Raw genomic sequence first — 23,641 nt, forward strand, 5'->3', positions numbered from 1 at the left:
AAGCCTGCTAACTGATGGCTGAATTTGAGCAGATCTCCCAGATGGAAACTTCGTCATGTTTCAGAGGGACTCAGACTTTGTTGCTTTTGTTTTCACGGCTTCTCTACTTTGGGGTATTTTATGAACATTATGTTAAATTGTTATCTGTATCGTTATTTATCTGTATTTTATCATTATTGTTTTCAGATTTTTAATGTCTGTTATATTTGTATGCCTATTTTGTACGTCGCCCAGAGTGGCTGGATAGCCAGCCAGATGGGCGACTACGAAATTCAATAAATAAAATAAATAAATAAATAAATAAATAAAATAAAGAGTTAAGCCCCAGCTGATAGCCATCAGCCTCAAGTAACACATCATTGGCTGGCAGCAGCAGCTGGGAGGAACCAGCCACACATATAAAGTCAGAGCACCCTAGCGAGGGAGCCTGCTCCACGAGCTAGAGGGAGCCCCAGCTGACGAAGCGTCAAGGCGAGTTAAGCAGCAGAGCGAGTTCGGCAGCAGGGCGAGGAGGCCAGGGCCCCCCACTCTGCCCATCTGTTCCCTGACCTCAACTAAACCGCAGTCTCCAACCCATTGACGTAATAAACCTTAAACAAAACTATGCAGGTAAGAAGCCAGCAGGGGTGTGGGGCCTTTCCAGTGTTTTGCACCGCCTGCAGCATGTACGACTATCTGCCTGTTGGACAGAAGTCGTGGGTGTGCTCTCGGTGCAATGAGCTCCTGGCTCTCCGGGAACGACTTCATTTCCTTGAGGCCAAGGTGGCGGACCTGGAAAAGCTGAGAGAGGCAGAGAGGTGTGTGGAGGAGGCCTTCAGGGACGTTATAGCTGTGTCCCACTCCAACGATGATAGCTCTCCTGCTATCATGGACAACGATGGTCTCGGGGAAGGAGAGCATCCAGCTGAGGAAGAGGGAAACGATCCCTTAGAAGGGACCCATTCCTTGGGGGATGAGCAGCTATCCTCTCGTGCCGAGGATATATCTCCAGGGGGTGGAGGGATCCTTGTAGTGGGTGATTCGATCATTAGGAACATAGACAGTGGGGTGTGTGATGGGCGTGTAGACCGCAAGGTGTTTTGCCTGCCTGGTGCGAAGGTTGCGGATATCGCCCGTCGTTTGGATAGTTTGGTAGACAGTGCTGGGAAGGAGTCAGTGGTCGTGGTGCACGTTGGCACCAACGACATGGGGAAATGCAGCCGTGAGGTCCTGGAAGCAAAATTTAGGTTGCTAGGTAGGATGCTGAAAGCCAGGACCTCCAAGGTGGCTTTCTCTGAAATGCTACCGGTTCCACGTGCAGGACCAGCCAGACAGGCCCAGCTTTGCAGTCTCAATGCGTGGATGAGACGATCGTGTCGGGTGGAAGGGTTTGGATTTGTTAGGCACTGGGGAACATTTTGGGACAAGCCGGGCCTGTACAAAAGGGACGGGCTCCACTTGAACCAGAATGGAACCAGACTGCTGGCACTTAAAATTAAAAAGGTAGCAGAGTAGCTTTTAAACTGACTGAGGGGGGAAACCCGACAGGAGCTGAGAAAGGTCCGGTTCGGAATAAACCTCCCCCCTGGGATAAAAACCAAAGAAATGATGAAATTTTAAAAGGGGTAGGCCTAGAAGTAGGCATTGTGAGAGCAGGGGCACAGGATATCAATTCAGAAGAGCAAAATTACCACAGGCCTAACCACAAGTGCCAAAGACACTTGAAGAGAGACACTGCTTACAAGTGCCTGTACGCTAATGCTAGGAGCCTCCGAACCAAGATGGGAGAACTGGAGTGCTTGGTCTTAGAGGACAGCATTGATATAGTGAGCATAACCGAGACCTGGTGGAATGGAGAAAACCAGTGGGATACGGTTATCCCTGGATATAAACTATATCGGAAGGACAGGGAAGGACGTATTGGTGGCGGAGTCGCTCTATACGTGAAAGAAGGCATTGAATCCAGCAAGCTCGAAACCCCAAAAGAGGCAGACTCCTCCACAGAATTGTTGTGGGTGGTGATACCGTGGCCCAGGAGGGACTTAATACTGGGAACGATCTATCGTCCCCCTGATCAAAATGCTCAGGGAGACCTTGAGATGAGATATGAAATTGAGGAAGCATCCAAACTAGGAAATGTGGTAGTAATGGGTGACTTCAACTACCCGGACATAGACTGGCTGCATATGTGTTCCAGTCATGACAAAGAAGCAAAGTTTCTAGATATTCTAAATGACTATTCCCTAGACCAGTTGGTCATGGAACCGACCAGAGGGACGGCAACCCTGGACTTAATCCTCAGTGGGGACCGGGACCTGGTGCGAGATGTAAGTGTTGTTGAACCGATTGGGAGCAGTGACCACAGTGCTATTAAATTAAACATACATGTAACTGGCCAATTGCCAAGAAAATCCAACATGGTCACATTTGACTTCAAAAGAGGAAACTTCACAAAAATGAGGGGATTGGTAAAAAGAAAGCTGAAAAACAAAGTCCAGAGGGTCACATCACTCGAAAATGCTTGGAAGTTGTTTAAAAACACTATATTAGAAGCTCAACTGGAATGCATACCGCAGATCAGAAAAGGTACCCCCAGGGCCAAGAAGATGCCAGCATGGTTAACGAGCAAAGTCAAGGAAGCTCTTAGAGGCAAAAAGTCTTCCTTCAGAAAATGGAAGTCTTGTCCGAATGAAGAAAATAAAAAAGAACACAAACTCTGGCAAAAGAAATGTAAGAAGACAATAAGGGATGCTAAAAAAGAATTTGAGGAGCACATTGCTAAGAACATAAAAACCAACAACAAAAAATTCTATAAATACATTCAAAGCAGGAGACCATCTAGGGAGACAATTGGACCCTTGGATGATAAGGGAGTCAAAGAAGTACTAAAGAACGATAAGGAGATTGCAGAGAAGCTAAATGAATTCTTTGCATCTGTCTTCACAGTGGAAGATATAGGGCAGATCCCTGAACCTGAACTAACATTTGCAGGAAGGGATTCTGAGGAACTGAGACAAATAGTGGTAACGACAGAGGAAGTTCTAAGCTTAATGGACAATATAAAAACTGACAAATCACCAGGCCTGGATGGCATCCACCCGAGGGTTCTCAAAGAACCCAAAGGTGAAATTGCTGATCTGCTAACTAAAATATGTAACTTGTCCCTCAGGTCCTCCTCCGTGCCCGAGGACTGGAAAGTGGCAAATGTAACACCAATCTTCAAAAAGGGATCCAGAGGGGATCCCGGAAATTACAGGCCAGTTAGCTTAACTTCTGTCCCTGGAAAACTGGTAGAAAGTATGATTAAAGCTAGATTAACCAAGCACATAGAAGAACAAGCCTTGCTGAAGCAGAGCCAGCATGGCTTCTGCAAGGGAAAGTCCTGTCTCAGTAACCTATTAGAATTCTTTGAGAGTGTCCACAAGCATATAGATAGAGGTGATCCAGTGGACATAGTGTACTTAGACTTTCAAAAAGCGTTTGACAAGGTACCTCACCAAAGGCTTCTGAGGAAGCTTAGCAGTCATGGAATAAGAGGAGAGGTCCTCTTGTGGATAAGGAATTGGTTAAGAAGCAGAAAGCAGAGAGTAGGAATCAACGGACAGTTCTCCCAATGGAGGACTGTAGAAAGTGGAGTCCCTCAAGGATCGGTATTGGGACCTGTACTTTTCAACTTGTTCATTAATGACCTAGAATTAGGAGTGAGCAGTGAAGTGGCCAAGTTTGCTGACGACACTAAACTGTTCAGGGTTGTTAAAACAAAAAGGGATTGCGAAGAGCTCCAAAAAGACCTCTCCAAACTGAGTGAATGGGCGGAAAAATGGCAAATGCAATTCAATATAAACAAGTGTAAAATTATGCATATTGGAGCAAAAAATCTTAATTTCACATATACGCTCATGGGGTCTGAACTGGCGGTGACCGACCAGGAGAGAGACCTCGGGGTTGTAGTGGACAGCACGATGAAAATGTCGACCCAGTGTGCGGCAGCTGTGAAAAAGGCAAATTCCATGCTAGCGATAATTAGGAAAGGTATTGAAAATAAAACAGCCGATATCATAATGCCGTTGTATAAATCTATGGTGCGGCCGCATTTGGAATACTGTGTACAGTTCTGGTCGCCTCATCTCAAAAAGGATATTCTAGAGTTGGAAAAGGTTCAGAAGAGGGCAACCAGAATGATCAAGGGAATGGAGCGACTCCCTTACGAGGAAAGGTTGCAGCATTTGGGGCTAATTAGTTTAGAGAAAAGGCAGGTCAGAGGAGACATGATAGAAGTGTATAAAATTATGCATGGCATTGAGAAAGTGGATAGAGAAAAGTTCTTCTCCCTCTCTCATAATACTAGAACTCGTGGACATTCAAAGAAGCTGAATGTTGGAAGATTCAGGACAGACAAAAGGAAGTACTTCTTTACTCAGCGCATAGTTAAACTATGGAATTTGCTCCCACAAGATGCAGTAATGGCCACCAGCTTGGACGGCTTTAAAAGAAGATTAGACAAATTCATGGAGGACAGGGCTATCAATGGCTACTAGCCATGATGGCTGTGCTGTGCCACCCTAGTCAGAGGCAGCATGCTTCTGAAAACCAGTTGCCGGAAGCCTCAGGAGGGGAGAGTGTTCTTGCACTCGGGTCCTGCTTGCGGGCTTCCCCCAGGCACCTGGTTGGCCACTGTGAGAACAGGATGCTGGACTAGATGGGCCACTGGCCTGATCCAGCAGGCTCTTCTTATGTTCTTATGTTCTTATGGTTTCAATGAAATCCCGAGGGGCTCCCATGAGTGCAGTCTCAGCGTGTAAATTAAAATCCCCCACAACCAATAAGTTGGGGGAAAGCACCCGCACGCCCGAGACCACCTCGAGCACCTTGGTCAGGGAGTCTGCTGTGCAGCGGGGAGGACGGTACGCAAGCAGAATCCCTAAACTGCCCTTTGGGCCCAACCTCCAGTACATGCAATCAACAAACTTGGTCTCATGGAGAGGGGGTCTGGCGAAAACCAAGGATTCCCGATAGATGACTGCCACACCCCCTCCCCGTCTACCAATCCTCGGCTGCTGTGCGTATTGGAAACCGGCTGGACACATGGCCTCAAGTATAGGAGCCGAGGCCTCATCCAGCCAGGTCTCCGTAATACATACCAGGTCTGCGTTCTCATCCAAGATCATGTCATGGATGAGTGCTGTTTTTTGTACCACAGACCTGGCATTACACAACAGCAGTCAAAGATTGGATGGAGTCCTGCATCCCCCAGTTATCTTCTGGTTGAGGACAGGTCCGGAACAAGGGATGGATATTATATCCCTTGTTCCCCTATGCTCCCCTATGTTCCCCTATAGCCTAGCAAGCCTTTTCTGATGCCATGAAATCTCTCCTCAAGAATGGGAATAGGACATGTGGTATATATAACCTTAGCAAGGCTCTTTCATGACAATGGCTTAGTTAGGTCAAGTCAGTGGATAGGAACAGCTGCTGCTTCACTGTGGAAGTCTCTTATTTACAGTAAGAGACAAGGGGCATTTTGAGATTCATACCCCAGGAATGGGAAAAAAGCCTGGGCATGTAGAAGAGGGACCATGCATATGTGCCAGGTGGGAAGAGTGTGAATGACATCTGCTGGTCCCTGAACACAGGTGCAGGAGAATAAAATTTACATGCTTGTATAGAAGTGATAAGCATTAATATGATTGAATGAATGCATGGTTGAGGCATGTATATCGTGCAGCAGAAGAAAGGAAGTGGACCTCAGTATAGGGGAAAGGAAGCAGGGGAAAGGAAGTGGACTTCAGTATAGCCTAGGAAGGCAAGAAGGCTCTTGAAGAGTTTAGAAGTCTATGGAGATGGGGAAACAGGAAGAATTTGCAAGAAGCAGTACCTCTCTAATGATCATTTTTAAACATTTAATAAGCACAGATATAGACAAGACTTTCTTCACTTTTCTCTTCCTGAAGGTGAGCAAATAAATCAGGAAGTCTCCCATTAAGTATAGTTTCCCATTTTGTCTGAATCGGGAATCTGTGGTTAATAGCTCTGGAACAAGCCAAGATATTAAGCCATGGTTTCAGGTTGTCTTAACATCGTGGCTTATTCAGAAGCTATTAAACTACAGTGTCCTGGTTTGGTCAAAATAGGAAACGAGAATAGATGACTTCGTGGTTTGTTTGTGGTTTCCTACCACAAAGGGAGGAGTTAAAGGGCTATATGAAGTCAAAATGCTTGTTCATATCTTGGCTTATTGAGCTGCTATCATTCAAGCTCTCCTTTGTAGACAAGAGAGCAACAGGTAAAGGCTTAACAGCTTATAAAAAGACCACCTTTTAAGCTTGATAGCCTTTTTGTTGTATCAATTTACATTTTTGTTTAATGGCTCAGGCAATCTGACCCCACTTAACCCAATTTCAAGGGTTGTGATAGCTTTCAAGTCAATTTGCAGGCAGAAGAAGAAACAACAGGGCTATGAATAACTTAAGCTGTATATACTGTGCTACAGATTTAGTTTTGTAGACACAGAATGCAACTGGATGATTAGAAATTTAGGTTCTTTACTTTCTTCCTCTACCAAGTCATAGATCACTCCAATTTCAATTCATAGCCCCATAAAAGAAGGGATTTTTCTGATACAAGAAGTCAGTTACAAATTATATTTGCCAGACCGTGCCTACAGGAGAAAGGGGACCATCATTGCCCAGGGAAGAAGAAGAGCCATTTGCTGCTGCAGTCTGCTTACTGCTGCTCTGCTACCACCACCGCCCTCTCCCTGTTGGACTTCTGCTCTGCAGGTGTCACACCTTGCAGGACCAGGCCCCCAGGTACTCAGCCAGCTCTTGCTGATATCATCCACCTGTCCCTTCCCTGGAGGGGATACATAAGCTGGCTGGCTGAGGTGGCTCCTGCTTTGCAGACTGCCTGGCTTTTTGGGGGATAGGTCTTGAGTCATGTGCCTGGGAGAGAGGACTCAGAACCAAGCAGGGAGACTTGAGGGGGTCCCAATTAGTGTAGTGACGGGTAGAGGGGGATATGGCGTTCTGAGGAGGACGTGCCAGGTAATGGGAACGCGGCCCAGGCAGTTAACGGCTGTGCCTTGTTCCAGTCCTCCCCACACCCACAGGTTTGTTGGTTGCCCTATCAGTCAGCTCTCAGACCTCTGGATGCTGCTCCTAAACGCCAGATCGGTGTATAACAAGATCTCCCTCATTCATGATTTAATTGTGGATGAGGCAGCCGATCTGGCATGTATAACTGAGACCTGGGTGGGTGAGCAGGCAGAAGTCAGTCTCTCCCAGCTATGCCCGCCAGGGTACCTGGTTCAGCATCAGGGTAGACCTGAGGGTCGGGGAGGGGGGGTTGCTGTGGTCTATAGCAGCTCCATCTTCCTCTGCAAGCACCCTGTCCATGTGACTACTGGTCTGGAGTGTTTGCACCTTGTGTTGGGTCGGCGGGACAGACTGAGGATTCTGTTGGTGTATCACCCACCCTGCTGCCCAACAGACTCCCTAGCTGAGTTGATGGAGGTGGTCTTGGGTGTACTGTTGAGATCCCCCAGACGGTTGGTTCTGGGGGATGTCAACATCCATGCCGAGGCGAGACTTCCCGGAAGGAGTGCTCTGCTGGTGGTGCCTCTGAGTGAGCTCTGTCTCAGAGGAAGCTTTTTTCAGTTAAAAACCAGTCAAGAGGAATTTTTGACTGGCGTAAATGTTCTCCAAGGCAAAGGTGAACCGAAGAGATTATCCACGGAACTTCGTTGAGCTGTAGATAGCTGGAATTGATCAGGAATCCCCTGAGATAAGAAGGCTTATCTAGCAGCGGAAGACAAAGTCAGGACTTCCAGCAAGCTGTGCTGAAAAAAAACGATACTTTTTTTCCCCTTAAAAACATTTTATAACGAGCGAGCCTCCTTCTGTCTAAATCTTATCATTTGGTTTAAATTACTACAGTAAAAGAGACTTGTTTACAAATCAGCAATTGAGAAACCTGGGTGAGTCACACTTTTTTCCTTTTATATAAAATTAAAGAAGAAAGAAAATTTAAAGAACTTAATTTATACTTTAATGACAAAAAGCTGGCTTGAATTTGGAATTATAAAGATTAAAACGGATGAGAGGCAACTTATCCGATAAGATGATTTGATTATTTGAAGGAAATATATCTGGGACTATTTTTTTTTCTTTTTTTTTGGACTATTCTCTTTGGACGAATCTGCTGTTCGTGTATATTACTGACGGTTGGGTGCTGTAAACCAAACTTGTTTTGCATTCCTGGACGTACAGGAGTGCTGGCTAGATCATACTAACAGGCCTGGAATATTAACTCTTTTGTTGTTGGGGAAAAAAAAGAAACAGACTGCCTCTAGGTTTGGGAACATTGGTTAATAGCAGAAACTAAAGGTTTTTTTTTCCAAGAATGACAACTAGGAAAGCAACTAAAGCCCTGGAGCGAAGAGGTTCAACTGATGCACAGGAAGGGGCTGTCTCCCCAGACATGTTCCAGAAAATAATGGATGGGATTAGTGATCTTAAACAAGATCTCAAACAAGAGATGAAACAGGATAGACAAGAAATCAAAGATGAATTTGGCAAAATGAAGATGGAATTGAAAGATATAAAAGAACATATCAAAATAGAAGTGGATGAGATTAAAGGCACAATTGGGCAAATAACACAGGAGGTAAAAAACGTAAAAGGAAAGGTGCAAATCTTGGAGAACAGAACAGATATATTAAATATGGAATTGGAAAAAAATTTGGATCATATCGCTGTGATGGAATTGAAAGATAAAGAATATTGTTTGAGATTTCGTGCAATTCCTGAAGAAACAGGTGAAGATATCAGAGATAAAATGGTTAATGCTCTGGTAAAATTTTTGGATTGGAATGAAGATCTGATGGAATTTGAAACAGATAAAGTTTATAGAATCAATTCAAGATATGCAACAATGAAAAAAATTCCAAGAGATGTGCTTGTGCATTTTGTAAAAAAGAGGACCAGAGATATGGTACTACAACAACATTTCAATAATATCTTTAAAATTGATGGCAAGGAAATACTGGTGATGAAAGAAATCCCTATTAGACTTTTATGCAAGAGAAAAGAATATGCTTTCTTTACAGAAAAACTTAAACAATGTAAAATTCAATTTAGGTGGGATGTTCCAGAAGGAGTGATTTTTACATTCAGACAACAAAAATATCGATTGAATACTGTTCAAAAAGCAAGGGACTTCTTGAGAAAAGCTTCAAAAGACATGGAAGAAGACAAACTCAAAGAAATTGATATAATTCCTGGGAAACAAAGACAACAGGAACATGCAGAGGAGGGAAAGGAAGATGATGGATTAAAGGGAGCATCAGGTACTTTTTAAAATACATGCTTAAAGATGGATTACAAATATCTAACTTGGAATATACATGGAGCTAATACGTCGCAGAAGAGAAAGAAAGTGTTTCATTATTTGAAAAAATTAAAATTGGATATAATTTGTCTACAAGAAACTCATATCAAGAAGAAAAATTCTAAATATTTGATTTGTAAAAATTTGGGTGAAGAATTTATTTCGGCTGGATAAAAAAAAATGGTGTTGTTCTTTATATTAACCCACAATTGTTTCCTAAATTGATATTATTGGACGACAGTGGTAGATTTGTGGGGGTTGAAATTACTTTACAAGGTACAAAAATTTTGATAGTGGGCATTTATGCCCCCAATGAAGATAAAACAAGGTTTTACACAGGACTTATGGAAAAATTGTCAGAGTTTTCATATGATCATTGGTGTGTTATGGGTGATTGGAATGGAGTAATTTTACCAAAAATGGACAGACTTTCTGAGAAAAATATTAAAGAGACACAGGGTAAATTACCGAAGATTTGTTTTGAATTGATGGAAAATTTAGAATTGGTGGATGCTTGGAGATATATAAATGACAATGCAAAAGAATTTACTTATTTTTCAGAAAGACATAAAACATTCTCGAGGATTGATATGATTTGGATGTCTAAAAACCTAGTGAAAGACATTTCCAAAATGGATATATTACCAAAAACCTTTTCGGATCACAATCCAGTGATATTGACTTTTAAAAAAAAAAATCTTGGATTTAGATGGAGACTAAATGAATCTTTATTACAGAATGATAAAATAGTGCAAGAATGTAAGAAGAAATTAAAAGAGTTTTTTGAACATAATTTACATAAAGGAACAGATGAAAATATTGTTTGGGATACAAGTAAAGCATTTATGAGGGGATATTTTATTAAATGTAACTCTGAATTAAAAAAGAAGAAACAACAGAAAATGCAATTAATCTTGGAAGAAATAAAACAAAAAGAGGAAGAATTGAAAAAGAATCCAACTAAAGTTTCTATTGTAAATCAAATTAAAATGTTACAGAAACAAGTGTCAATGTTGACAGTTAGAGAAATTGAAAGGAAATTAAACTTTGCTAAACAAAGGACTTTTGAATTTGCAAATAAACCGGGGAAATTGCTAGCATATAAATTAAGAAAAGAACAACAAAAAAATCTTATTTTAAAGATACAAGAAGGAGATGAGATGTTGACAGACAATGTAAAAATCCAAAGGGTTTTTCATCAATATTATTCAACTTTGTACAAGTGTCAGGAAATTCCCTCTGAAAAAATAGAAGAGTATATATCTAAACAGAATTTGCCTAAAATTACAGATTTTCAGAGACAAGCTATTAATGGTCCTATTACGTCAAGAGAAATATCTGAGGCTATAAGTAAAATTAAATTAGGAAAGGCGCCAGGACCGGATGGACTATCAGCAGTGTATTATAAATGCTTGGAGGAGGAACTCTTATTACCTTTACAGTATACAATGAATTCTATTTTGCAAGAGGGGAAGATACCGGATAGTTGGAAAAATGCCAATATAACATTAATACCTAAAGAGGAGCAGGATCTAACCAAAACAAAAAATTATCGGCTGATATCTTTATTGAATAATGACTATAAAATTTTTACAACGATTTTGGCAGAAAGAATGAAAATAATATTGCAACAATTTATTCAGGAAGATCAAGCAGGGTTTCTACCTAAAAGACAACTACGTGTTAACGTCAGGAATGTTTTGAATGTGTTGGAATACTTAGAACAACGAAATGATAAACAAGCAGCTTTGATCTTTTTAGATGCTGAGAAAGCATTTGATAATTTGAATTGGAAATTTATGTTTAAGGTCCTGGAGCAAATGGATTTTGGAGATAACTTTATAAAATGGATTAGATCTATTTATACATCTCAGAAGGCACAGATAATTGTTAATGGGGGGTTAACGGACTCATGTGAAATACAAAAGGGTACAAGACAGGGATGTCCATTATCTCCCCTTTTATTTATTTTGGTCTTGGAAGTGCTGCTTAGAGATATAAGGCAAGATAAAAGGATTTCGGGAATAAAGGTAAAAAAAGAGGAATATAAATTGAAAGCATTTGCTGATGATTTGATAATTGTATTAGAAAACCCTTTGGAAGGAATTAATGCATTGATGGACAAATTAAAAGAATTTGGACCGTTAGCAGGATTTAAGATCAACAATCAAAAAACAAAGATGTTGGTGAAAAATTTACCTTCAAGGGAACAAAAAGAGTTGATGGACAAGACAGATTTTAAAATAGAGGAAACGTTGAAATATTTAGGTATTATTATGACAAATAAAAATTCAAAGTTGTTTCATAATAATTATGAAAAACTATGTACAGAGATTAAGAAAGACTTGTTAAGGTGGGATAAATTACAATTGTCATTAATGGGAAGAATATCCGTGATAAAAATGAATGTACTGCCGAGAATGATGTTTTTGTTTCAAACAATACCTGTAATATCCTCTGATTTACCTTTTAAACAATGGCAAAAAGATATTTCTAAATTTGTTTGGCAGGGAAAAAAACCAAGAGTTAAATTTAAATTATTACAAGATGCCAAAGAAAGAGGAAGACTGGGATTACCGAATTTGAGACTTTATTATGCTGCCTGTTGTTTAGTCTGGATAAAGGAATGGCTTTTATTGAGGAATAAAAGGCTATTGGATTTGGAGGGCCATAACCTGAAGTGGGGATGGCATGGATATCTATGGTATGATAAAGTAAAAGTTAATGTGGATTTTAATAATCATTTTATAAGACGTCCTCTGTTGAAAATATGGAATAGATATAAACCAAGGTTTTATTCGAAAATAACATTATGTGTCTCAAGTCAAGAAGCGTTTTATAGAAGAGAAATGGCTGGAAAAGAGAAATGGTTAACATATCAAGAACTATTAGAAAATGTACATGGAGAATATATAATGAAAGAGACTTCCGGGAAGGGTGACTTAGCCTGTGCCTGCTTTTGAGACGGGCTCCTGCCTCAAAAGAAGCTTATTCAGATATATCAGTCAGTTTTTTTTTTTTTTTTGACTGATTAAACTTCTCCCGGGTAGGGAGAAACGAAGAGATTAACCTCAAAGCCTATTTTTGTTGGGACGACCAGATCTCATTAATTTATGGGACGAGGTCCAGCCGACGAAGGTGGGACGGATTTTCAACAACAAGCTCTATCTGATAAAGCGAACGTTCATCTTATCTTCTAAGAGAGAACGCACTAACAGGCAAGCACCCTTCTTTCTATATTTTTCTTTTACTTGACTTAAATTGTTGCTGTTTAAAAGAGATTTGCCAGATTGATCGGTTTTTGACATCTCACTGGGGAGCCATAACTTCTCTCTGCTACTCACTAATTAATAGCTTATCTCTGTTTTTGTTGCAAAAAGCTGTCCTGGATTTGCATTCTAAAGATATACACAGAAGAGGGATTTCTATTCCAGATTTTTATTTTGAAGAATATTATATTGTCTGAGACTACTCTCTTTTTGGTCTATTTTATTTTGACGAATCTGTTTCCTGACGACCGCCATTAATTGTTTCGATCCTGGGAACTGCATTTTGTTTACTTAAGCATGGAGAGATAAGGCTGTCTGCTCTGTTTATACTGTGATGTCACCAAGTTTGGAGTATTAACCCAATTGTTGCTGAAATAAGAAGTGGTTTTCCTATATTTTTCTTTTAAAATGGCAATTAAGAAAGTGGCTGAGAATCTGGAAATAACTATGTTTCAGAAAATAATGGATGAGATTGAGATAACGAAACAAAACCTGCGACAGGGTTGTAAGGAGCTGAAAATTGAATTGAGTAAAATGACGCAGGAGATTAAAGATATAGGGGTCCCTGTGAGAGAGGTGACCCTGGAAGGGGTCCCTGTGAGAGAGGAGACCCCGGAGATTGGAACAAACGTGGAACAGGAAAAAGATTTGGAGTCTATGGACTTTAGAAATAAAATCTATTGTTTGGAGACACAGGAGATTAAAGACATAGGGGTCCTTGTGAGAGAGGAGACCCTGGAGACTGGAACAGGGGTCCCTGTGAGAGAGGAGACCCTGGAGACTGGAACAGGGGTCCCTGTGAGAGAGGAGATCCCGGAGATTGGAACAAACGTGGAACAGGAACAAGATTTGGAGTCTATGGACTTTAGAAATAAAATCTATTGTTTGGAACTCAATGTTATCTCTGAAGAAATTAATGAAGATTCTAGAGATAAAGTTATCAATGGCATGGATAATCTTCTGGACTGGAATGATGTGATGGAGCCCAATATAGAGAAAATCTATGGAATTAACTGCAGCCATGTGACAATGGAAAAACTTTCAAGAGATGACCCAGTGTATTTTGAAAAAAAGAACAGAGATATGATTTTACAGCAGTATTTCAGCAACCTATTCAGAATGGATGGCAAGAAAATATTTGGGATAGAGGTAATTCCCATCAGACTCTTACTATATGACTATGGCTTTGACAGCAAGATTATTATGGAATACTGATAATGGAAGATTGGATACTGAAATTACTGGACTTAACAAGACTACTGAAGATGGAAGATGGAAAATGGAACTAATAGGGATAATAGAACAATGGCTACTGAAATTACTGAACCTAACAGATTCTGATGTGATGGATTAATTGAAATGTTTATTTTGACTATGGTTATGACAATAAGATTATCATAATTAGTAATGAGATGGATTAATCGATATGCTTATCTGGAAAAAAAAATTGATAGATATATTTCTTAAAGAATTGAAACCTCTCTTTGACTTTTTGTGGAAAGAATAAAGTAATGTTTATGAGATTTGATGATTAAGTAAGATAACTACTGGAGGAAAGTGATTTTATAATATGACTTAAGAGACAGGATTGTTATATATTATAGACTTATAACTGATTTGATCTTTGACAAATGGGAAGTCAATATTTTACTCTTCATTTTTTATTTTTGTTTTTTTTTTCTTTTTTTTTTTTGTTTAACTATTTTTGATTTTGTTTTTTGTCTTTGAATGTTTTATGATTTCGTCTTGTATGTTTTATGAAAATCTGAATAAAAATTATTGAAAAAAAAAAAAGAGAATATATAATGAAAGAGAGAGAACAACTGATAAAGGAAGGATATAGTTCTCAATGGTTTGCCTATTTACAATTGTTAGAAAGATATAAAATGGATAAGAAAATGTATGGGTTTGAAATAAATAAATCTGATTTTGAAATAGGTTTGTGTACAAATGATGAAAATATAATTGCGAAAATGTATAAACTCTTGCTGAAAATGGATATGGAAGAAGAACAAGTAAAAGAGTGTATGGTAAAGTGGGCAAAAAATTTTGGTTATAATATACAAATGGATCAATGGGAAAATATGTGGAAAAAAGGCTTGAGATTTACATTATGCTATAATCTTAAAGAAAATTTCTATAAAATGATGTATCGTTGGTACATGACTCCAGAAAAGTTGTCAAAAATGTATAGTAATGTTTCTAATGCTTGTTGGAAATGTAAACAACAAGAAGGATCATTTTATCATATGTGGTGGCTGTGTAAAAAGGCAAAATCATTTTGGGCACAGATAGGTAGAATGATGCAAAAAATCCTAAAGATAAATATTCAGTCAAAACCAGAATTTTTTTAATTGGGTTTTATGGATAAACAAATAGAAAAGAAATATGGAAGAATAATATTATATATGATTACGGCAGCAAGATTATTATATGCACAAAAGTGGAAAATGGAATCAATACCAACAACGGAAGAATGGCTATTGAAATTAATGGACTTAGTAGAGATGGATAAATTGACATGTTTACTTAGAGAAAAATCGACAGATACATTTCTTAAGGAATGGACAGACTTTTTGTTGAAAGATAAAAATGAAATGATGATAATGGGATTTGACGATTAATTAAGATAGACTATGGAGAACAGTGATTTTGTATGTATTAATGGACAGGTTTGATATATATTATATATTTATAGCTGATCTGTGACAAATCGGAAGTTAATTTTTTTATTTTTATTCTTATTGTGTTATGTTTTTTTGATTTTGTTTTGTTTGTTTTGTGAAAATTTGAATAAAAATTATTGTAAAAAAAAAAAATCCATGCCGAGGCCACCTTATCCGGGGTGGCTCAGGAATTCATGGTCTCCATGACAACCATCGGACTGTCCCAATATGCCATTGGCCCAACACACGTAGCAGGGCATACTCTAGACTTGGTTTTTGCAACTTGACATGGAGATGATGATCACAGAATCATAGAATAGTAGAGTTGGAAGGGGCCTATAAAGCCATCCAATCCAACCCCCTGCTCAATGCAGGAATCCAAATTAAAGCACTCCCGACAGATGCCTGTCTAGCTGCCTCTTGAATGCCTCCAGTGTAAGACAGCCCACTACCTCTCTAGGTAATTGGTTGCATTGTCGTATGGCTCTAACCATTAGGGAGTTTTTTCTGATGTCCAGTCGAAATCTAGTCAGCTTCCTGCAACTGGAGCCCATTATTCCGTGTCCTGCACTCTGGGACGATCAAGAAGAGATCCCAGCCCTCCTCTATGTGACAACCTCTCATGTACTTGAAGAGTGCTATCATATCTCCCCTCGGTCTTCTCTTCTTCAGGCTAAACATGCCCAGTTCTTTCAGTCTCTTCTCACAGGGCTTGGTTTCCAGTCCCCTGATCATCTTTGCTGCCCTCCTTTGAACCTGTTCCAGTTTGTCTGCATCCTTCTTGAAGTGTGGAGACCAGAACTGGATGCAGTATTCAAGATGAGGCCTAACCAGTGCTGGATAGAGGGGAACTACTACTTCACGCGATTTGGAAACTATACTTCTGTTAATGCAGCCTAATATAGCATTTGCCTTTTTTGCAGCCACATCACCCTGTTGGCTCATATTCAGCTGGTGATCAACGACAATTCCAAGATCCTTCTCACATGTCGCATTGCTGAGCCAAGGATCCCCCATTTTATAACTGTGTGTTTGGTTCCTTTTGCCTAAGTGTAGAACTTTGCATTTATCCCTGTTGAATTTCATTCTGTTGTTTTCAGCCCAATGCTCCAGCCTATCAAGGTCCCTTTGAATTTTATTTCTGTCTTCAACGGTATTAGCTATGCCCCCCAACTTTGTATCATCTGCAAATTTAATAAGCATGCTTTGTACCTCCTCATCCAAGTCGTTAATAAAAATGTTAAAGAGCACTGGGGGCAGGACCAAGCCCTGTGGTACCCCACTCGTTACTTCCACCCAGTTTGAAAAGGAATCATTGATAAGCACTCTTTGAGTACGATTCTGGAGCCAACTGTGGATCCACCTGATAGTTGTTCCATCCAGCCTACATTTAGCTAGCTTCCTAATCAGAATTGGGGCACTTTGTCAAAAGCTTTGCTGAATATTATTAGATATATTATGTCCACAGCATTCCCACAGTCTACAAGGGAGGTTACCTGATCAAAAAATGAGATGAGATTAGTTTGCCAGGATTTGTTCTTCATAAATCCATGTTGGCTCCTAGTAATCACAGCATTGCTTTCAAGGTGCTTACAGATTGACTGCTTTATAATCTGCTCCAGAGCTTTTCCAGGGATTGATGTTAGGCTGACTGGTCTGTAGTTCCCTGGTTCCTCCTCATTTCCCTTTTTGAAGATAGGGACAACATTAGCTCTCCTCCAGTCATCCGGCACTTCACCGGTCCTCCACGATTTCGCAAAGATAATAGACAGCGGTTCTGAGAGTTCTTCAGCCAGTTCCTTCAATACTCTAGGATGCAGTTTATCGGGTCCTGGAGATTTGAACTCGTTCAAAGTGATTAGGTATTCCTTGACCATTTGTCTATCAATCTCAAGCTCCAATCCTGCCCCTTCTACTTCATGTTTCCCAGGATAGTCATAGACCCTTTTTTGGGAGAAGACTGAGCCAAAGTAGGAATTGAGCCCTTCTGCCTTTTCTTTGTCATCTGTTATCATTTTGTCTTCCTCATTGAGCAGCTGTGCCACCATTTCTTTTCTCTGTCTTTTACTATGGATGTACCTGAAGAAAGCTTTTTTGTTGCTTTTAGCATCCCTCGCTAGCCTCAGCTCATTCTCAGCTTTAGCATTCCTGACACCATCCCGGCAATTCCGTGATACCTGCCTGTACTCATCCTTTCTGGCCTGGCCTTCTTTCCACTTCCTGTATGTGTCCTTTTTTGTTTCCTCTCTAAGCTTTTTGTGAAGCCACATTGGCTTCTTCTGCTGTTTCCCTCCGTTTTTTCCTTGTTGGAATTGCTTCCCATTGGCTTTTAGAATTTCCTTTTTTAGGAACTCCCACCCATCTTCGACTCCTTTTCTCATCAAGGTGGCTTGCCATGGAACCGTACTTACAATTGTTCTGAGTTTATGAAAATCACCTTTCCTGAAGTCCAGGGTGCACGTATGGCTTCTCTCAGCATTTGCTTCTGTTAAACTCAAGAATTCAAGTATGGTGTGGTCACTTTCCTCCAGAGTTCCCGTAACTGCCACTTCATCCACCAAATCATCTCTATTGGTTAGAATCAAGTCCAGGATAGCTGATCCTCTGGTTGCTTCCTCCACTTTCTGTAGGAGAAAGTTATCTCCAGCACAAGGGAGAAACTTCTTGGAGGGTCCGTGTTTGGTAGAATTTGTCTCCCAACAGATATCGGGATAATTGAAATCCCCCATTACTCTAATATCATGCCTCCTCAAGACATTGGTAATTTGCTTTTCAAAAGTTACATTATCATCTTCTCCTTGATTGGGTGGTCAGTAGTAGACTCCAAGCACCACATTCCTTTTATTACTTGCCCCATTAATTTTAATCCAGATACTCTCGGTGGAGCTACCAAGCTCATCTTCCTGAATTTCTGTGCAGGGATATATATTTTTAACATATAGCACAACTCCACCTCCCTTTTTATTCCTTCTGTTCTTCTGGAACAAGTTGTATCCTCCAATTGCTGTATTCCAGCCATGGGAGTCATCCCACCAAGTTTTAGTTATACCTATCAAGTCGTAATTGCCCTCCTGTATTAAGAGTTCAAGTTCGTCCTGCTTGTTTCCCATGCTCTGCGCATTAGTATACAGACATTGAAGACCATGTGATTTATGGCTTGGCTTCCTTACTACATTTTTCTGAGGAATGTTACTGGGCCCTATTATAGCCGATCTTTCTGGTCAGCCTTGGTCGCCCTGTATGATGACCTCTGTGGGGAGAGAGACAGGGGGAAGGTGACTCTGTTGATTCTCCTTGATCTCTCAGCGGCTTTCAATACCATTGACCACAGTATCCTTCTGGGAAGACTGGCTGAGTTGGGAGAGGGAGGGACAACATGGCGGTGGTTCCGCTCCTACTTTGCCAGTTGGCTCCAGAAGGTGGTGCTTTGGGAACACTGCTCAACACCCTGGACTCTCCAGTATGGGGTTCCGTAGGGGTCAGTTCTGTCCCCCACACTGTTCAACATCTACATGAAACCATTGGGTGCAGTCATCTGGAGCTTTGGAGTACGTTGCCATCTGTATGCTGATGACACGCAGAACTATTTCTCCTTTTCATCTTCATCAGCTGAGGCTGTCAATGTGCTGAACCAGTGTCTGGCTGCAACAATGGACTGGATGAGGGCTAATAAACTGAGGCTGAATCCAGACAAGACTGAGATGCTGCTGGTGGGTGGTTCTTCCGACCAGATGGTGGATGTCCAACCTGTTCATAGGTTCATAGCTTGGAGGTTCTCCTAGAACCATCTCTGTCACTTGAGGCTCAGGTAACCTTGGTGGCACGGAGTGCCTTCTACCAACGTCGGTTGGTGGCCCAGCTATGTCCCTATCTAGACAGATATAACCTGGCTTCAGTTGGCCATGCTCTGGTAACCTCCAAGTTAGATTACTGCAATGCGCTCTATGTGGGGCTGCCTTGGAAGACGGTTCGGAAACTGCAGCTTGTGCAAAATGCAGTGGCCCGATTGGTAACAGGGACCAGACGGTTTGAACATATAAAACCGATTCTAGCCTGCTTGCATTGGCTGCCTGTATGTTTCCGAGTTCAATTCAAGGTGCTGGTTTTAACCTATAAAGCCTTACATGGCTTAGGACCACAACACCTGATGGAACGCCTCTCCCAACACGAACCCACCCGTACACTACGCTCAACATCCAAGGCCCTCCTCTGGGTGCCTAATGGAGGGAAGCTGGGAGTCTAGCAACAAGGGAGAGGGCCTTCTCAGTGGTGGCCCCCAAATTATGGAATGATCTTCCTGACGAAGTGCACCTGGCGCCAACACTGTTATCTTTTGGCGCCAGGTCAAGACTTTCCTCTTCTCCCAGGCATTTTAGCATGTGTTTTTAAATTGCTTTTTAATAATGTGTTTTAAAATTTGTATATTTGTTTTTAATGTTTTTAATTGTTGTAAATCACCCAGAGAGCTTCGGCTATCGGGCAATATACAAATGCAATAAATAAATAAATAAATAAATAAATAATATATTTCTGCTTAAACTACCAGGCAGGTCATTTGCTCCTCCCACAATACTAAAGTAAGTATATATACTAAAATAAGAAGTAAAAATTGGAACAGAACTATGGCTAACAAACAGAACTACTTACTTCTTCTGTTCCCATTGCAGCCATTTCAGTCATCAATGTTTTAATACGGAGCTGATGAAAAATAAAGTGCTGAGATCAGAACAGTTTTTTCTAAACATGCAGCCCATGCTTCAAAAAAAAATAATAATTTGTAACTGACCATCTTTCCAATATGAGAGATGGAGGCTAGCAAAGAAAAAAAATAGGCTACTTAAATTTACATAGGATTTCCAAATGGGTTTTTAAACTAATGCAAAAACTATGCTGTGGTTGACTGCAATTGTAAACAAGTCTATATATTGTAAACAAGTCTATAAAATATATACTATATATATATATATATATATAATCTTACCCACTATGTTTATATTATAATAAAATATAGTTACACAACACATGTAACTGTGTGTACAGGAAGAGACACACACACTCCCCCTGCTTTTCATCCAGTGATTCTTCTCACATTGTGCTGTAGGAGTTGCTATGAACATGGAGCCTTCATACTTTGCCTGGTATTGTGAGAAGCCCTAGCCATGTGGTAGGAGCTTTTGCTGCAGTTCCTGCCCACACCAGTCCTGATAACTTTACTAAGTAAACTGGGCTATTTATAATTTGAGGACAAAGGAACAGAGATTTTGCTTTTCAGTTCAAGCCTTGTACATAGCAGGGAGACATCCAAAGAAACATACAGAACAGCCTCAGAACAGCCAATAAGAGCATGTGCTACCCTCACTTATGATTGTGCCACTCTGCCTGGTTGCTAAACACTTCCATCTGCCCCCCCCAAGCTAGTTTACTTTAAACACTAACAGAACTAACCTTTAAGTTACAAATTGTATAATCCCTGTTGTACTTCCAACGTGGTGCACCAGCTGCAAATAGCACATGCACATGCTGAATTTCCATAATATATGAAGGGATAATCCTCTCTTAAGCCACCATAAAGAGGGTGGGATATAAATGTAATATATAAAATAAAGCCATCTAATGAAAAGGATGTGAACCACTGAAGCTCTGTCACCTGTATTTTGTACTGCAGAAACTGTACCAAACTCAATGTAAAAATGCAAATTGGTTTTGTGAATGGATAATTTAATGGTACAAAAATAGAAAGGGGGGGAACACCCCTGAATGACTGAATTTTTTAATGCAGTAGGATATAATGATCCCAGATGGAGCCTTGTCAGAAATGATTGGTTAAGCCCACCTCTTCTGCAGCTTGAAGGTCATCTTCAGTGTAGGCATCAGTCTTCCCCGACGATGCAAGCCCAGCAGGCAACACCATTTTCTTGTCTTCAGCCTATTCAAAAAAAAGACGTCTCACATTATAATGAAAAGCTGAAGGAAACAGGTGTCTACAAAATCACAAGGGGGGGAACACAACAAGGGAATACACAATGCATGCTTTCCAAATAAATTAAATAAAGAGGTTGGATCCAGAGAAAGCTTTGTTGTGTTCTGCTCACAGAATGGGGCTTTCCCACAGAAATAATTCGCACATACAGTAAAAACACACTACAGAAATTATTCACACATAGGCTGGTATCCAATGGTGCTGTTCCGCTTACACAACAGATTTCCACTTGTGCAACAAAACTTCCCTGCAACCCCCCTCCCTGAGTACCTTCAAAAACTGCTCCATGGGGGGGAGGACCCTCTGGAACAGATTTTGGGGTTGCACAGGGAGATGAGAGGAAAGGGAAGTTCTGTTGAACGCAACTATTCTCGCACAGTGTTAAGTCTAACACATAGTAAGGAACATAGTATAAACACTTTCCTATGGTACCAAAGTATTGACCTGCACAGGACTCCCAGCCTCCTCCTCTCCCTCACTGTGGGTTAATCCTAACGACAACATTTAATTCTGGTGGTCTCCTACTAGGAGGAATAAATAAATAAACAAACAAACATTCGACAGTCTGAGGAACTAGTGTACAAGGTCAACAGGATATGATGTAGAGTTGTGACCATATTTTATAGAACTCAACAGAAGGAGAGAAATACAGCTTTAGGAACAATATGTCTGCTCCATGAGACTTCAGTCCCTTTCACAACATAGCAATGCTTGTACATTCTGCACAGGTGACATATGCCATATGCCTGATTGTCAGGTGAATTTCTAAGGTATTTATGCATTTGTTTCCATAACTTCACTTACAACTTCACTTTCTACAATAAAGTGCTCTTCATTCTCCAGAACTAATTTAACTGACACTGGTCAGTTCATCCCCAGCCGCCGTCCCCCCTCTGCTAAGATTATCTTTAAACGTTAGGAAGCATTTCTTTCACTGGTGCAGTAAATGACTGTCAATATGAAACTCTGTTTTGCAGGCCTCAAGTGCTTGCTAGTGGTTCCCAAGACAACAACAGAATGTTTTTATTTTGTTTTCTGATGCCTGTGAATTTTTATTTGTGATGGTTACTAAGTTTTATTATGCTGAGTTACGTTGGTTTTCATTTTTTTATTTATTGTCAGAGATTATTTTAATATGTACTATGTGCCACCCTGGGACCTTTGGATGGAGGACCGATTACAAATACTGACAAATAAAAACAACATACATACATAATGAGAATGCTGGTGGCCCTTTCCCAGAACAGTGACAACTGTCAAATTGGCTCCAAATGGTAGCTATTTTGACAAGCCCCCCCAAACAAAAACTCAGTACTGGACATCATGCACAGATCTACGCTTTCCTGCTACCCAAAATTTGTTGAATACAGAGGCACCAGAGTTCAAACTGCATTTTATTTTAATTCCTACGCGATGACAACACAAGAAAAAATTGGTGGCCTAGAAAAAAGCAACAAATTAATAGAGTGGTGTACAAATATTATAAACATCTAAAAATTGCTGCATCACACCTTTTTTACAAACATTTATCTCAGTTTCTAGCATTTCATCCAATACATATAGGATTGTATCTAAAGAAGCTGTCCCATTACTGCAAGGACTTCTACTTGTGCAACTGGACTGCCTCTCTCTCTCTTCTTCCTGCATGCCTCCCCATCCTACAAATCTGTTATGGGGTTCCCCCAACTTTGCGGAACATATCTAGGGGGCACAGAAGGAAAGAAAGTCCCATTGTGCAGGTGGAAGTCCTTGCACTAACAGGATGACTTTGTTGGACACAACCTATATTTTTAATTGATTTCTGATCTTATAGTTTAAACTCATTTTTAGTTTTAGTGTATTGAGTCTCCTGTACACTGCTTAGAGGCAACTGTATTCAACAGTATTTAAATTGTCAGAATAAATAAATAAATATTCCTTTGTCTAGATTTTTGATGAAGAAACAACCTTACCTTCTCAATTTTCCCTTGTCTGCTGAATCCATATCTCCTAGAAAAGAGGATGAAAAACAAATCAAAATTCTGCAGCTGGATTCACTTTTACTTCATAAAAATGTACCTCTTCAAACATGCCAAGGTCAGGTCTCAATGCTTTTTAGAAAACAACAATAAAAGCTTGGGATTAGTTGTATGCTCAAAAGAAAACCATGAATACATTTTGTAATTTATATACCATTAACGAATAAATTTTGTTTGCTGTTACAGCAGTGCATTTCATCATCAATCTCTTCACAGTGCTTTCTAAACCTTTGCAGTGCAGCAGGTCCAAGAAAAAAAAGGAGGGTTGCCTTGCATTTGAGGACAGTGCTGTTCACAGCCTTGCTGCTGACTTGCTAATGAAACCCCGTTTTAATTCCAAGA

At 40.3% G+C, this 23,641-nt stretch overlaps 1 protein-coding gene across 2 annotated transcripts in view; it reads right to left on the reverse strand.

Annotated features, from left to right (window-relative positions):
• The window catches only part of CCDC93 (coiled-coil domain containing 93), a 90,196-nt gene that overhangs the window by 36,415 nt on the left and 30,140 nt on the right, over positions 1–23,641 (reverse strand). For both annotated transcript variants that reach the window (XM_061608967.1, XM_061608968.1), the window contains exons 8-10: positions 23,234–23,270; positions 21,135–21,227; positions 19,949–19,999 (exon numbers count right to left, since the gene is read on the reverse strand). In XM_061608967.1, the coding sequence (XP_061464951.1) occupies positions 19,949–19,999; positions 21,135–21,227; positions 23,234–23,270 (181 nt within the window). The remainder of the gene's footprint in view (positions 1–19,948; positions 20,000–21,134; positions 21,228–23,233; positions 23,271–23,641) is intronic.

The sequence above is a fragment of the Rhineura floridana genome, chromosome 2, assembly GCF_030035675.1.
Source record: "Rhineura floridana isolate rRhiFlo1 chromosome 2, rRhiFlo1.hap2, whole genome shotgun sequence".
Lineage (NCBI taxonomy): Eukaryota > Metazoa > Chordata > Lepidosauria > Squamata > Rhineuridae > Rhineura > Rhineura floridana.